Source organism: Aspergillus homomorphus (assembly GCF_003184865.1).
Source record: "Aspergillus homomorphus CBS 101889 unplaced genomic scaffold BO97scaffold_51, whole genome shotgun sequence".
Classification (NCBI taxonomy): domain Eukaryota; kingdom Fungi; phylum Ascomycota; class Eurotiomycetes; order Eurotiales; family Aspergillaceae; genus Aspergillus; species Aspergillus homomorphus.
In genome coordinates, this window is record NW_020291937.1 from 41180 (window position 1) to 55034 (window position 13855).

Consider the following 13855-nt stretch of genomic DNA (forward strand, 5'->3'; position numbering starts at 1 on the left):
CCTTTATGCCATCAGCTAGCAGCTCCTTGACTAGCCTTCCGAACACGCAACAATAGCCTTACCACCCCATATAAAGACCACTCAACGGAAAAGCCCTCAACTCGCATTAAGCCACAACCACAAAAGAAAAGGAACAGGAGCTCTTCACCCAAACCAAACCGAAACACCGAACCATGCAATCCCGCACACCTCGGCTTCGGGGACTATAAAAGCGAGTCAGTCCCTCACACCTCGTTATCCAGCACACCACCACCACCACCACCACCACCACCAACAGCTAACAAACAGGTATCTGTCTGTATTTCAAGTCCATACGACAACAAACTAAACAAAACCCACACACGCACAACATCCCGTCCAGCCCCAAATCCAACCAAAAAATAAAGATTCTTCCGTGCTTAGAAACAAAAATGGCAGCCAACCCCCGCTCTACCCCCTCGTCCCCGCGATGCCGATGCGCCGTCCCGGTGCTCTGGAACAACATGGCGGCGAGGAAAAGACGAGCGGCGAGTTGGAAGCAGAGCCAGCTTGGTGGAGGAGGAGGTGGTGGAGCTGGAGCTGGAGCTGGAGAAGGCTCCTGCGACGACGCCGTGAAAAGGTCCGGCGATGTCGTCATGATGGATGCCCCTTTGCTGGTTGAGGCGACCATCACCATCACCACTGGTGGTGGTGGTATTGCTGAGATGGATACGGATATGGATATGGTGGAGTCGTTCACGGTGGGTTGGCAGGTGGTGGGTTAGTTTTCTTCTGGTGGTTTTGTGATGCTTGTTTGTCTGTGTATAGCCTGAGGTATATATACATGTTGTGCAGTGGTCTGAGGTATATATATACAATGGAATAGTGTGTATAGGAATTCGGAGAATGTAGTGGTAATTGACACAAAAAAAGTATAGTATCTTGTCTATAACTAGTATAAGCGGCACACTCGGGCGTTCAGGGTCCCGAGAATTGACAAAGCTCGCGGGGACCGGTCGTGCGGTGCGGTTGTCTTAATGCATCTTGGATATAAACACTTGGTTCCTGTCATGGGAAATTTTCCTGAAGCGGTGATTGCTCCTACTTCTTCACAGTCGGGAGTAATGTTCTACCGCGATAAAGATGTAAAACTCGCGGAAGGGGCTCAGTTCGTCTGGTCCGCGCAAGGCAGCTTCCAGTATGCTATGTACTGTATTACCTATCCAGTTTATTATGAAGTCGGTTGAGCCCGTGACCAAGAAATGTCCACCGCGGCCGTTTGCCCCCCCGCCCTAGTCTGATCTCTTCTCGAGCTAAGACGTTGATCGCCATAAATGCCGGTTGCGCTGGGCTACCCGCCGCTCAAGACCTTGTGTTCAGGGGAAGGAAGGCTTGCTCATCATTGAAGCGCGAGACCGCATCGGTGATCGCTAATGGACTGCGCAAACCGGCAGGGACGTCAAGGTCGAGGAGCTTGGCGGCACATGGGTGATGGTGCCATTGGCAGCAGCCGCACGTTTTCAGCGAGCTGCAACGATACGGACTTGACGACTTTGAAAGAAACGGTAGCTTATGTAACCTGCGAACGGTGAATTCACAGCCAAGTGAATCCGGTGCCAGCCCGCCGGGGTGCTGGATCATATGGAGGCGCGAGCCGTATGGAGCAACTGGAAGGGCTCATGGTGAAGTTCTTCGATGAGGACGGACAGGGAAGGGGGACGCAGTGTGATCGCGTTCCCGTTCAGCAACGCCACGAGTGTCGATCAGAACCCCGATCATCTGGAGGTGGACCGACTCAGCGTCGCGGATCGAGTGGCGCCGCTCGAAGATTGCGATGCCGAGGAATAATCGATGCTTTCAGCGCGCATGCCGCTTCGTTCTACGTTATTTTTCATCGCCCCGCGGAGATGCTTCACGTCCATCCATTGTGCAACTTTGACCCGGCTATGCTCGAAACCACCACCGTGAGCTACAAGGTCGCCAAAGATAGGCGTGGCATGTCGATATCTTTGAAGTTCCGTTCCTCCAGGAAGTAGTCGACGACTTGGGCTTTACCCCAAGGGACTCTGGGGACGTTGTCCCCCACACCAGGTGAGAAGAGCCTTGAGTTCATGTTGACCTTGTAGGGAATAGAAGTTTCTCAAGATGGCGGACGAAAGGAATGGATTAAGGTTGACATGGACGGATAGGAAAGAAGATGATGGATGGTGAAGAGAGAATAAGAGGCATAGCTAGTAGGTATATGAGCAAGGCCGGCGACTGGCGTCTGCAGTTCTCCGATTACAGTCAAAAGATGCTTGGTGACTGTTGCGGGGACACCGACAATCGCTCGCCAGCGGGACCACCATGCAGAAGATTCAGAAAAAGCATTTGATGACTTTCAAGTAGTAAATATGAATGATAAAAACACTATTCAAGGACCAGAAGTAGTAAAGAATTACGGATTGGAGGGCTTGACACCGTTAGCGACCATCATCCAGTCTTCGTCTTCGTGCGGCAGCACAGATGATTCACGGGCCGCCATTGTCTCGCCTCCCTGCCCGGCCGTGAGAGACGGATCTCCCCTCACGTAAGAAAATCGTTCTGGTCGCTCAGCAGCCATACCAGCCTTAATCTCATTCAACCGCTCGCATTTGAGGTCGTTCTCATCCCGCCAAAGATCAATCCACAGCCAAGTGTGGCTGGCTCCAGCTCGAATCGCCTGAACATGGGCCTCAAAGGCCCCCGTCTGTGTATACTGGTCATAGCCAGCTGGGGAGGCCATGCTGCCTGAGATATCGCACTTGATGGGGCGGCCACAGAAGTAGTCTATAGGCCCCTTCACCGCTTCGACCGCTCTGTCTTCGTCAAACTTATCCATTATGGTGGGGATATATGAGTACCAGAGGGTCTGCAGCAAGAGAATCTTATCCACCCCCGCGATGTCCACCTCCTCAACCTCAGGCAAGGGTGGAAAGGGGTAGCGGGATTGATTCCAGCGGGGGTACAACTTGGTCGTCAATTCATGGTATACCCACAGCACCGTCCGAAAACTAGTGGGTCTAGAGTACGGTAACAGGTTAAATCGCCGAGGATCTACTGTATCACCTGAGATATCACACAGGATAGCTTGTCCGCAGAAGATTTCGATCGGTCCCTTTACTGCCTCAATCGCTTTGGCCTCATCAAAGAACGTTCTTTCGAGAAGGGGCGCTGTCGCGAATGCGTACAGGACACCCAGTAAGGTCGGCTTATCCAATCCTTTGATATCAAACTCTTCCGGAGGCCCTGAATAAGGTGGTGGTTTGCCGCCATAACCTGCCTCCATCACGCCCCGGGCAAACTCCACCATCCACTCGAAAGGCTTGGTGTTGAATTTGGTGAAGGAGGCGGTATCACTCTCATGATGGCGTGCATAGTGTCCATTATAGAGTGCGGGACATGCGTAACCCCCTGAAATATCACAGTCAATAAGTTGTCCACAGAATCTTGTGATGGGTCCTTTCACTGCCTCCAAAGCCTCCACCTCATCGAATTCCCATCGGGCTGTGCGCTCGTCGCCTTCCGCGACCGCAAACGCATACAGAAAGCTCAGCAGCAGGACCCTATCCACTCCCCTGAGGTCAACATACTCAGACATCGGGGCTTCGCTGCGCGATCAGTCAGTTTCTGGGTGTGGCTGCTGAAGAATGTTGTTGATGTGGGTCGAGTCGGTTAATCCTTCGTGCGGGTGGGTGGAGAGATGGGTGACGATGCTTTTATAGCTACGCGGTGAGAGGGGATCTAGCGGTCCACCCTTACTCAGGTCTATGCATAGACGACAAACTCCTTTGCATGGACACCGGTGAGGAAGGATGCTGGGTTGGTGGGTGGTGATCTTCACCAAAAGACACGGGACAAAGACGGCGCTGCCAGCCCCTTTGTCAAGCGTACAATACCAACCGGAAGGTTCTCCTTGAACGTCCGATTCTTCTTTGTCTTGCTGATTTGGGCAGCGGAGGCTAGAGAGGAGAGGCAGATATGAACAATACACTGTAAATGCTATGTTGGAGAAGACCGGCCTGGACTTGTATATGGTACTGAAAATGTTACACCCACTTCGACAATCTTTAAGGAAAACGCTTACCTAGACCGGGTCCCACTGCGAGCACAAGCCTGATCGCGCTGAAGAGTAACGCCGCGGAGCGGGACTGATACAAGTCCAGGATAAACTCATATGGCACAATCACAACATCTCAATCCCAAGCAACATAAAACTAAAAAAGAATAACTACACGAGCACGAAAAGGGCGCAGCATATCACTGAAATCACAATCAACACAAATCACCAGCTCAAATACCAATAGCTCCCCCACCCACTCCAAAGCATACATACATACATACTTACTTACTTACATACATACATACATACATACGACCGACGATCCACCCGCAAAGCAAATCGGGCACGCCCTCAGAAAGCCCTGTGAAGAATCCACCGTAGCTCATCGCAGACCATCCACCGGATTATCCCTCTGAATGAAGTGCCCGGCGCCGGGAGCCTGAAGCGGGCCTCTGCTGCGCGCGGGCTCCGTAAGCGTGGCCAACCCGTGATTGAACCGATGCCAGTAAGGGTTCAGATAGACCTCGGTCAGCCGGGGGGAGGCGACACCGCTCATCCGAGCGAACTCGGCCTCGAACGCCTCAAACTCATGACCCACAACCGTGACCCATGGCCCGCGCGCCGCCCCGGGGCCCCGAAGTTTCGGCTTATCGCTCTCGGGCAACAGCTGCGCCAGATTGCGGCGACTGAGCCCCTCGCGACTCCCATTGCTGGGGTGGAACACGCGCTGCATGAACGCGCGCGGAGCACGGAGCCCATCGACCGTGACGCCGTCCGCCAGGTCGGTGGTGTCGAACCCCGCCGCGTCCGGGTTTGGGTAGATGGAGACGAAGTCCGAGTTGGCTAGCACGCTGTCCAGGAAGAGGAGGCCGGCGACCGTGCCGGGGTATTCCTGTGCGTAGAGGCGCGCCAGCGCGTCGCCGATTGAGTTCGAGACCAGGATGAGTGGCAGATGATCGAGGTCGGAGATGTGCAGGTCAGACGCGGCGATCTGCGTGAGCAGCTGGTGCAGGTCCCGTACGGCGCTCAGCGTGTTGTGGCCGGATGGAAGTTGTAGCTTAGCTGGACGGTGGGCTTGGTCACCAGGGAGAGGAATTGGTAGGAAAACATGATCTGAATCGAGACTTTGAGGGCACACAGTAGGTGGTAGGGAGATTGCTCTGTGGTGACGGATGCGGCAGAGGAGTCAGGGCTCTGGTGCAATATATAGGGGGGAAATATACGAAGACCGCAAGCGAGGGGTAAGTCTAGTAAGCGGGGACCAGGAGTAGGCAAATGCGACCTTTTGCAGTGGAGACCCATGTAAATGGGTGTCTAACAGCCAGCTTGAGTCAATCTCACTCTCAACTCTTGCTTTACACTTGTTGGCGGTGATTTACAAACCCACTTCATGGTGTAAGCATTCGGGCCGCCGGTTTGTCGCGCCAGGGACAACCAAGACCCACAGCGTAGATTGCTCTCTCTGAGAAGCACAGCCAACTTCCCCACTGTGCTTATGCTCGTTGCAGCTAAGATGTACCATTACAATGGCGTACATAGTGGGTGCGCTGTAGATACGCCTGGGTGGTATCCCGGAGCTATCGCGCTGCTGAGCCGGCTGAGCCGGCTGGTGAAGTGGTTGGAACTTAGGGCTATTCGTCTTCCGCCAGCGCGCTCTCGGTCCTGTGATCCCGTAAAATGGGAAATGCTTACTGCACCAAAAAGGAAAGCTACGTGCTTCTTGTACTTCTACAAGTCATGTTACGATGCTAGATGGATGGTACTACTTCTCTTTAGCGAAGCTAGCCTGATGTCTTAGTTTGTATATTGTATACTTGGCTTTCCAATGTAGAAATTCTCCTGTTTCGATGTAGTACTTTTGCGGGGGAGAGGGTTTCTTAAAGAAAGAAAGAGCTATTAGAGTGCCATGCCTCCTGGGCAGGGTATCAGAGATGCATGATGATACTAGTCCTTGTGAGCTTGATACTTGTGGTCCAGGAGAGCAGTCTAATCGGGGAACTGTGCATCACAAGGCAGACAGAACGGCGGGTTATCACGATTCCGGGACATACAATGAACGACCAGATAATCGTGACTGGTGAAGCGATCCGCACACAAAGGGCAGAGACTAGATTACTCGATGGAATCACCAGTACGCTGTGCATCCGAGGCCCCGTCTTTTGCTGGGACACAGTGGAGGCCAGAGGCCAAGTGCAGCTGTTGATCTGCGCGAGTGGCAAAGAGTGCGTTGCAGCCTGGACGCGGACACAAGTGGGCTCGCCCGTAATCCTCGTGTTCTTTGCGGTAGTGTTCGTTCAGGCGCTTGCAGGAGGTCAGGATGCGCCCGCAGCCCGCCTCCGTACCGTCGACGACAAAGTCGCAGACAATGCGCCCGGTTTCGTCAAGATGGTAGTAGCGGTTATTGTTTTCATGGCATACCGAGATGTGTACGGATCGCCCGCCTTTGGAACTCAGCACCCGGGGGCAGTGCGGGCATGGCCACGCCTCGACGAGGCGCGTGGGGTGTCGGTGCTCGGCCCGGTGATGGCGGAGATAGCTATGGCGCCATGAATACGCCCTTCCGCACCTTTCTCCAGTGCTGCTCACGTAGTCGCAGATGATTTGCCCGTACTCAGTCACGTGGTAGCTGGGCCTGTGGTCGTCGACGTTGGGGTCCACGTCGGGGTTGTTGTTATATCTAGGGCTTCTGCTCCTGCTGCGGTCGGGGGCCTCGGGATCCTGATTAATAGTCGGATGGCATGCTGTAGAGTCAACCGATCGATCTCTCGGGAGTATAGGTTCTCGCGAGCAGTATGAACACGGGCGATCTGATCGGCCGAGGCGATGGTTTTGCTTGTGGTCGCGGAACAAATCAAGTCGATACTGATGAGTCTGCCCGCATAGACTTCCAGTGTGCTCCGTGCTGACCCCCCAAGTGATCCATTTCTCGCCTTGTTGCCTATGGCGATTCTCGCACGTATTGCAGAGCTTATCCCCATCACAAGCAGCACAGTCTCCCCGTTGCCCAACGTCCACCGCAACGTCCCCCTTGTGCGAGATCAACCACGGGGTGCCACAGCTCGGGCAGCCGAAGGCAAGCTCGACCCCACGGCTGGACTCCTCGAGCTGGAGAATTTCGATGCAGGACTGGTGGAAGCATTGCAAGCAATACGTACAGTTGTAAGCTGGGCCTGAGTCCTGAGAATTGTTGCGCTGGCCACACATTAAACAAATCGCGTATTCCAGGACCTCATGTGCCTCTACTTGGATATCAGCGAGCTCATTCGACGAATAATCTGCATAGGTCCTGAGGCTGCCGGAATAGTGTGATAGTAAAGAAATTTTTAGCGCGATCTCTGCGACAGGTTTCCTTTTGCCTCGTTCACCAATTCAAAGATGCAATTGATAGAGCAATCTCGATGTGATAGGCCGAGGGGGCCCGGCGGCAGCCAGCCTTCTGGATTTTTATAGCTCACCCATAGACGAACTGACAGTAAAATTATATGTAATATAACCTCAAGCTTTGTTTGCAGAAGAATTCTTGAGTAGAGTCATATAAAGCGCATTTACCCGTAGAAGGGAAATCACCTTGTCGTCTTTGTCTATACTGATGATTCACAGAAATGGCTTTGTCAATACCAGGGATTTCTAACGATAATATCCGAACCTTGATCACAGTTCTCCTGTATGGCGACAACACGCATATTCTATACTTGGTTATGGTCTTCGGGTGATCCTAGGCTAGTATAAGTTATTGGACGGTTGATGACCAGGACGTCACACTTGATGCCTCTGCGAGTCCAATTCAGCGGCTAATGAAGATATTCTCAGCCCCGTAACGAGGATGTCTACATCGTGCAGCGCTTACCGGAATCTAAAAGTCTAACGACGCCTGGTTGTACCACGTTCAGAATATACATGTCCCGGGTCCATGAGTGAACTTTGGGCTAAAGCAGAGTCGTCGCGATGCTTATGGACGACTCCCCAGCCCCGTGGGCTGAAGCATAGTAGAGGTGACGTACCAACACGGCAGGTACTAAGCAATTCCTTCAAAGAATCCAACGGGAAAAACCTTGAAAATTCCTGAACACGCGTTTACAGCGGGGATACTCTTTTGAAAAGCACTTCGCTCGCACTGATTCGTCTGGACCAGTCCAACGGAAGACGAAATGGCCGAACATGTTCATGCTTTACTGCTTCATGGAACTTGTAATGTTTGCTCACATTCGCATGATTAAAGCCGGCAACTGTACCCTTCCAATCATTAGCTTCGGCGTAAGCCAATGTGAGATTGGTGATGTATTTGTGGTCAGTGGGCAGCGCCCTCTTCCTCTCCACAGTGAACAAAGAATGCGTCCCAACAACCTCAAACCTAGACTTCGAGAATCGCTAGCGCAGGACCATTAAGCCCAGGGCCGAACCATTCTGAGACTCCCCCACAAACAATCCATCTCGACAAACCGCATGAATCCGGGCAAACCAGATCGCGGCGGCCAGGGCCCGGCAATTGTAGACGATGTTCTTAGCGTTGTTGGCCTTGCGCGAGTAGTAGTCCTCTTAAAGACCCCATCGAAATGTTACGAAGGCCCGCCAAGATACAGCTTCTTGCCGAGCTTGGCCATATGAGCTAGAAACCCGTTCATGTTGCGTCACCGCCGACTGCCTCGGGGGCGCGGATCTCTGGTTGCACGGCGAATCAATCAGTCAGTCAGCGAACGCTTTTGCAAGGTATGGCGAGGAGAAAACCGTACGATGGTAACGCTCTTGCAGCATAATCTCAAAATAGAAGGGGACGATTCCATGCAGAGCGATGATCAGACTCGCCACCGTCTTTGAGAATCACAGCGGGAAGGTCGACTAACTGATCGCGAAGGCTGATGGATCGCTGCTTGGGCTCCTGGCGGTAGTCCAGCTGAGGGACCAGACGAAGGGCCAGTTCCCAAGATTGAAGCAAAAGCCTTGGCCGGTTTAGTGATGGGAGAGCTCGGGGTCGTATTTGGGCTGGAAGTAGGGGAAATATGCATTGATCTGACGGGTAGCTTGTGCTGGAGTTATGGTCGAGTCGGCGGGGAGATAGCAAGCCTATGGATTGAGAAGAGCATGCTCTCTAGAATGTGCCAAGGGATGGACCTCGGAGTTGAGGTTAAGTGGGTTGGAATTGCCGTCATGGCTGTTTCCGAAGGCATTGTTTAAGGATGGAGGTGGAATGGTTGGAAATACTGACTTGACAAGGTTCTAGTAAGTTGGTGCCTAACAGCTAAGGCCGACATGTAGTGGCGGCCTTAAAAGGCCTGGCTTCCAAACCCTCATTGACCGTTTCCAATACTAGCGAAGAGGCCAGGCCTTGACTAGACTTCGGACAATTTCAAGACTCAGGCACTGAGCAACGGTCTTCGGGGCGAGAGCGCGACCCAATCATCAGCAGTAGCTTAGACAAAGCCATCGACCTCCAGAGGCTGCAGAATCGATAAGCTCTCACGGCGGGAAGCACTGGGCTTGTATAAACTGCAAGCAGGTACTACGATGCCTTTAAGGCAGCATGCTACAATTTCAAGTAAGCGACACAGAGCATGCCAGTCTACGCAGGATCGGATGTGTCAAGGACTCGGGTCCTGAAACAGAGAAACTTCCACTGTACAAACACGAGTTCTTGACCACCTAGTTGTTCTACACAGAGCAGGCGAGACCAATTCATTCATCCCCAGTAAACCCATTGAACACCTTCTTAACCGGCGACGTCTCCAGCATCCAATTCCCATCATCAACCTCTCTTGCAATCCCACCCTTCTCAGCCGCCCTCATCACCTTCTCGCTTGCCATCGTCCTCTTCCCCGTGAGCCAATCCCAAACATAACCCTCCTTCAGCCACATCCAGGTCAAATACGCCCGCAGCTCCTTATCTTTCGGCAACACTTTCTTCCACTCGGGCACAAACGTGCCGTCCTCCTGATTGACTCCCCTCAGCTCGTCCCGGCAGAAGATCCTCCAGCTGTCCAACGAATATGCGCCCACGCCTGGCAAATGTGCAATCTCCCACGCTACGCGCTCGTCCTCATCATCTAGACACTCATCGCGGCGGACATCACGGCCATCGTTGGGATTTGGGTAATGTAATTTGCGGTACCGAGAACCACGGGCAGGCGGCCGGGCAAGCCAGGTTTGTGCCAGGGTAATGCATTTCTTAGCGCGTTGGTGCTGGAAGCCCAGGCATCGAATCAATTCAGTCAGTGCGATTGGATCGGCGGCTGCGAAGGCCGAGATGGAGGGGTAGCAGTCGAAGACGCGGAAAAGGACGGGGAGTGCGACGTGGCCACGCGTGCGATTGAGAAATATGGTTGCGATGAGAAGGCGGAAGGGGTCATGGGCGAGCTGTTCCTGGACGAGGCCAAATGATGGTGCGGAGATAGGTTGGAAGGGGAGACAGGAGGAAGATGGACCGGTGACAGTGGAGGGGAAGAAGCGAGATATTTTGGGTGCTTGAATAATTCTCAGTGGTTTGGGTGTAAGGGTGAGCGTGTTGGCATTACTGTCGATGCGCTTTACAGGTGTTGCCGGGTCTGAGCCAGCTGGGACATGCGGAAATGAGGGCATTGATGAATCATGTAGCGGAGTTGAAGATGATGAAGCACGTGGCGGCGTTGAAGGAAAGGAGTCAGGAAGATCACTCGGGACGTCGCTCAGCTCAGATTCACCGGAAGAAAGAAGCTCAGAAGGTACCGCTTTGACACTGCCCGGAGCCTTTGTTTTCGCGTGTGCGTTTATGAAGTATATGGACCGTACCTCATCGCCGGTGGCTGTTGCTGGCCTTTGCGAATCATCGGTGTCGGAAAATCCGTCGCATCAGCTTTTTTTGGCTTCCGCGCTATACGGGGTGTGCTCGGGTTGCTCCTTGCATTTGCCTGTCGTGATTTTGCCTGCTTCGACTTGAGCATGCTCTGCTGCGGGAAACTCGCGCTGAAATCCGACTGAGGCTTGAAGTCTTTGTTAGGCTTCTTGTCCATAGACCTTTGGAGCTCTGCTCCCGTCAAATCGATGACATCGGCAGCATTGGAGGTATCTTGACGTCCCTTGGACCGCTTCGGTTTTGTAATAACCTTGGAATCGCCACCTTTCTGAACGCCGCAGGATTCTTTCGATGGTTTCGAATCTGAGGGTTTGGAGGCCTCCATCGGCTTTGGGCCTGCAGGCTTCTTAAGATTGTCACCCTTCGTAGCATTCCTCGGTAATACAGACTTGGCGGGAGTGGTGCCTTCCTTGAGCTGCTGAGATTTCTCAAGGTTTTTCGCATCTCGGAGTGGTTCGGTAGTGAAGTGCTTGGCACAACCAAGTCCACCGGCCTTCGCAAGCTCATTCGCTTGCTTGCCTTGCGAAGCACTGTTCTGTATCGACGTATTCCCAGGCATATCCTTTGTTGTCTTGTTTGGCAGCTTGTTCTGCTGGCGAGCGGTTTCGCTGCTTTGAACAGACAGCTTCACGACAGGATCGGAAGAGGGATGACTCTCAGATGAGAGGCGTGCCTTCTTCCTTTGCTTACGCTTCTGAGTAAGGACCGTATTGGCTTGCTGATCTTGATCCAAGATTATAGGACTTCCGTCGTGCTTGCGTTTCTTCTCATTGGCTGATGAGTTGTCGACAGGCGCCTTCGTCTTCTTGTCCGCTTTAATTCTAGTTCCTTTGTCGTTCGCCTTCTCCTCCTGGTCGGTCTGCATTGTACTCATCTGGGTTGGTTCGTGCTTGACTGGAGTTTTCGGAGGCGATGCTGCATCGAGATTAGAAGCTGACGCCGATATAGAAGGAGGATCAAGAGCGACTTGATCCAACGGTGTCGCAGAGTCCTTCTGTGACCCATCCGCTGCTGTGACCTTTGAATTTTCGGCTGACTCGGCCTCAGACTCTTCGATGAGTACAGGCTGCAGCGTTCCAGGGGTGACGTCTGGCTGCACAGCCCCTGATTCAGCAGACATGAGTTCCGACTCCTTGCGCCGACGACCCACTGGCTCAACCTGACTAACCTCTGGTCCGTGGACTGGGTTGGCATCTGATTTCTCCGTTGAGATCCCCTCGGAATCCTTTCGCATCTTTTCCCCCCACTGTAACAAGTACACCCCCCGAAGAGCCCTCATCATCCTCGCGAACTCCTCCTCCGTCATCCCAATCTCCATGGCCTTCTGCGACGCATAATCGACGAACGCGCGCTTCTCCATCCTCTTAACCGGATACACGCCTTTCCGCATGAACTCCGCGGCGCAAAGCTCGAAGCCGAGGTTGCGGACCGGCTCCCGACTGACCGACGGGAACTGATGGTAATCGTCCTCGCAGTCGGAGTCGAACTCGAACTCGCTGCAACTATCTTCTGCGGCTGCGGCTAGGCTTTGGCTTGCAGTATGTTCGCGCGCATCGAAGTATGGTTGTGGCTCTGGAGTGGGTGATTTCACCAGGTCGATGGACTCGATCGCAGCGCACGGGGCACTCTTCTCTGCCACTTCCGTGAACTCCACTTCCATGACTGAAGTGGAATTATTGGCCGGGACCTGAGTCTGAGTCTGAGACTGGAGTGCAGATGCGAATCCAGGCTCGGAGTCCGAGTCCGACTCCGACATGGACTCGTCCGCCGTGCTAGCGGCCAGCCAAGGTTGAGGTATTATCGGGTCACCCATTTCCCAGTCCGGTGAGCTTAGCCCTTGTTCTGTCTGTCGCTGGGACCAGTCCGGGCTATGGCTGTAATCCTCGAAGGGGGTGGAATGTCGGCTAACCTCATCCGAAAGGATCTCGTCAACGATACTGCTGTGAAGAGCGTGCAGCAGTTCCGTAGCGCTGAGTGGCATTCCTTTGTAGGTGACGCTATCCTTTGCGTCGACGTTGCGCTTTTCCTTATCTTCTGTCGCGTCCTTGTGGGTGTTTGTGTTTGTGTTGGATCGGCCAGGAGAAGAGGTGAGCGGATCGGCGAATCCGACGCGCTTGGTTTTCAGAGTTGATAGAGTGGATGTCGGCATGGCGAAGCGTGTTTATGCTTGATTGTCCCTGACAAAACCGATGGAGGCGTGCGGTGTGCGGGATGGATAATGGTGAGGGATAACAAAGTGTGTTCTTGGGTATCGATTGGAGGAGAATGTAAAGAGAGAATAAGTAAGAACCTAGAAGTAACACAGCCAACATGTCAGTAGATGATTGAGTATTGCGCTAAGACCTTCATTCACTTACAGATAACACACGTCGGCGGGGACTCCACCAAGAGTGAAAGGACGAGCGTGTAACTAGCCCGGGGAATCCAAAATTGCGAGTTTCCAGAGCGACTTCACACGCCATTGAAGCCAAGACCCAAAAGTCATCTTCAACCCCCGAATGACAGAGAAGTGATGAGCAGCTGCAAGTGAAGCCGCGATGGCAGTCACTGCGGGAAGTCCAAAAGGCTCGGGGGAGCAGCGGAGAGAATTAGTCTAGACTCTAGACCCGGGCATGTGATCCACCCGTGATAGCCACAGTATTCCGGTTTGACCTGTCTACACTAGAGAAATTTTGATAGATCAGAAAGACAAATGTACAGTACTATAAACCATACAGCCATACCATGTGAAATGCTTGAGATACAGCTGGAACAAATAAGTATCTACAGGGTCTGCTGCTTTCTATGCCTTCTACTAGCAGGCGCGGTCATCGACCCTTTTCTGCCACCGCCTTATTTCAACAGTTTCGCGACCTGAATTTCCGGGGCTGTTCCTCCTTAAATCCGCTTAAATCCGCGGTTTTCGCAGCGAGGTCGCCAGCGTTCTGCCGCGCCAGGCGGTCGATGAGGCGGTAAGGCCCTGTCCATCCCAGCATGTATGCCCTGATTCCGGG

At 53.2% G+C, this 13855-nt stretch overlaps 6 protein-coding genes across 6 annotated transcripts; 2 read left to right on the forward strand and 4 right to left on the reverse strand.

The window, feature by feature from the left end:
* Positions 1–410: 410 nt before the first annotated feature.
* Positions 411–1994, forward strand: BO97DRAFT_428524 (uncharacterized protein; the record flags this gene model as incomplete). The annotated part of the gene is made up of 4 exons (XM_025697298.1): positions 411–719; positions 1074–1156; positions 1413–1474; positions 1564–1994. The coding sequence occupies 4 exons, from the start codon at positions 411–413 to the stop codon at positions 1992–1994; spliced, it is 885 nt and encodes a 294-aa protein (XP_025547372.1).
* A 401-nt stretch (positions 1995–2395) lies between these two features.
* BO97DRAFT_417838 (uncharacterized protein) lies at positions 2396–3577 on the reverse strand (the record flags this gene model as incomplete). Its single annotated transcript, XM_025696495.1, has 1 exon — positions 2396–3577. The coding sequence occupies one exon, from the start codon at positions 3575–3577 to the stop codon at positions 2396–2398; it is 1182 nt and encodes a 393-aa protein (XP_025547373.1).
* A 685-nt stretch (positions 3578–4262) lies between these two features.
* On the reverse strand, positions 4263–5431 carry BO97DRAFT_461692 (uncharacterized protein; the record flags this gene model as incomplete). Its single annotated transcript, XM_025699373.1, has 2 exons — positions 4263–5163; positions 5427–5431. The coding sequence occupies 2 exons, from the start codon at positions 5429–5431 to the stop codon at positions 4422–4424; spliced, it is 747 nt and encodes a 248-aa protein (XP_025547374.1). The 3' UTR covers positions 4263–4421.
* A 660-nt stretch (positions 5432–6091) lies between these two features.
* BO97DRAFT_428527 (uncharacterized protein) lies at positions 6092–7348 on the forward strand (the record flags this gene model as incomplete). Its single annotated transcript, XM_025697299.1, has 3 exons — positions 6092–6559; positions 6923–7198; positions 7265–7348. 3 exons carry the CDS (start codon positions 6092–6094, stop codon positions 7346–7348), a joined length of 828 nt encoding a protein of 275 aa, XP_025547375.1.
* A 2391-nt stretch (positions 7349–9739) lies between these two features.
* Positions 9740–10492, reverse strand: BO97DRAFT_308387 (methyl-CpG binding domain-containing protein 4; the record flags this gene model as incomplete). The annotated part of the gene is made up of 1 exon (XM_025691183.1): positions 9740–10492. A coding segment is annotated over one exon (753 nt), but the record flags the coding sequence as incomplete, so codon positions are not given.
* A 284-nt stretch (positions 10493–10776) lies between these two features.
* Positions 10777–13011, reverse strand: BO97DRAFT_428529 (uncharacterized protein; the record flags this gene model as incomplete). The annotated part of the gene is made up of 1 exon (XM_025697300.1): positions 10777–13011. One exon carries the CDS (start codon positions 13009–13011, stop codon positions 10777–10779), a length of 2235 nt encoding a protein of 744 aa, XP_025547377.1.
* Positions 13012–13855: the final 844 nt, after the last annotated feature.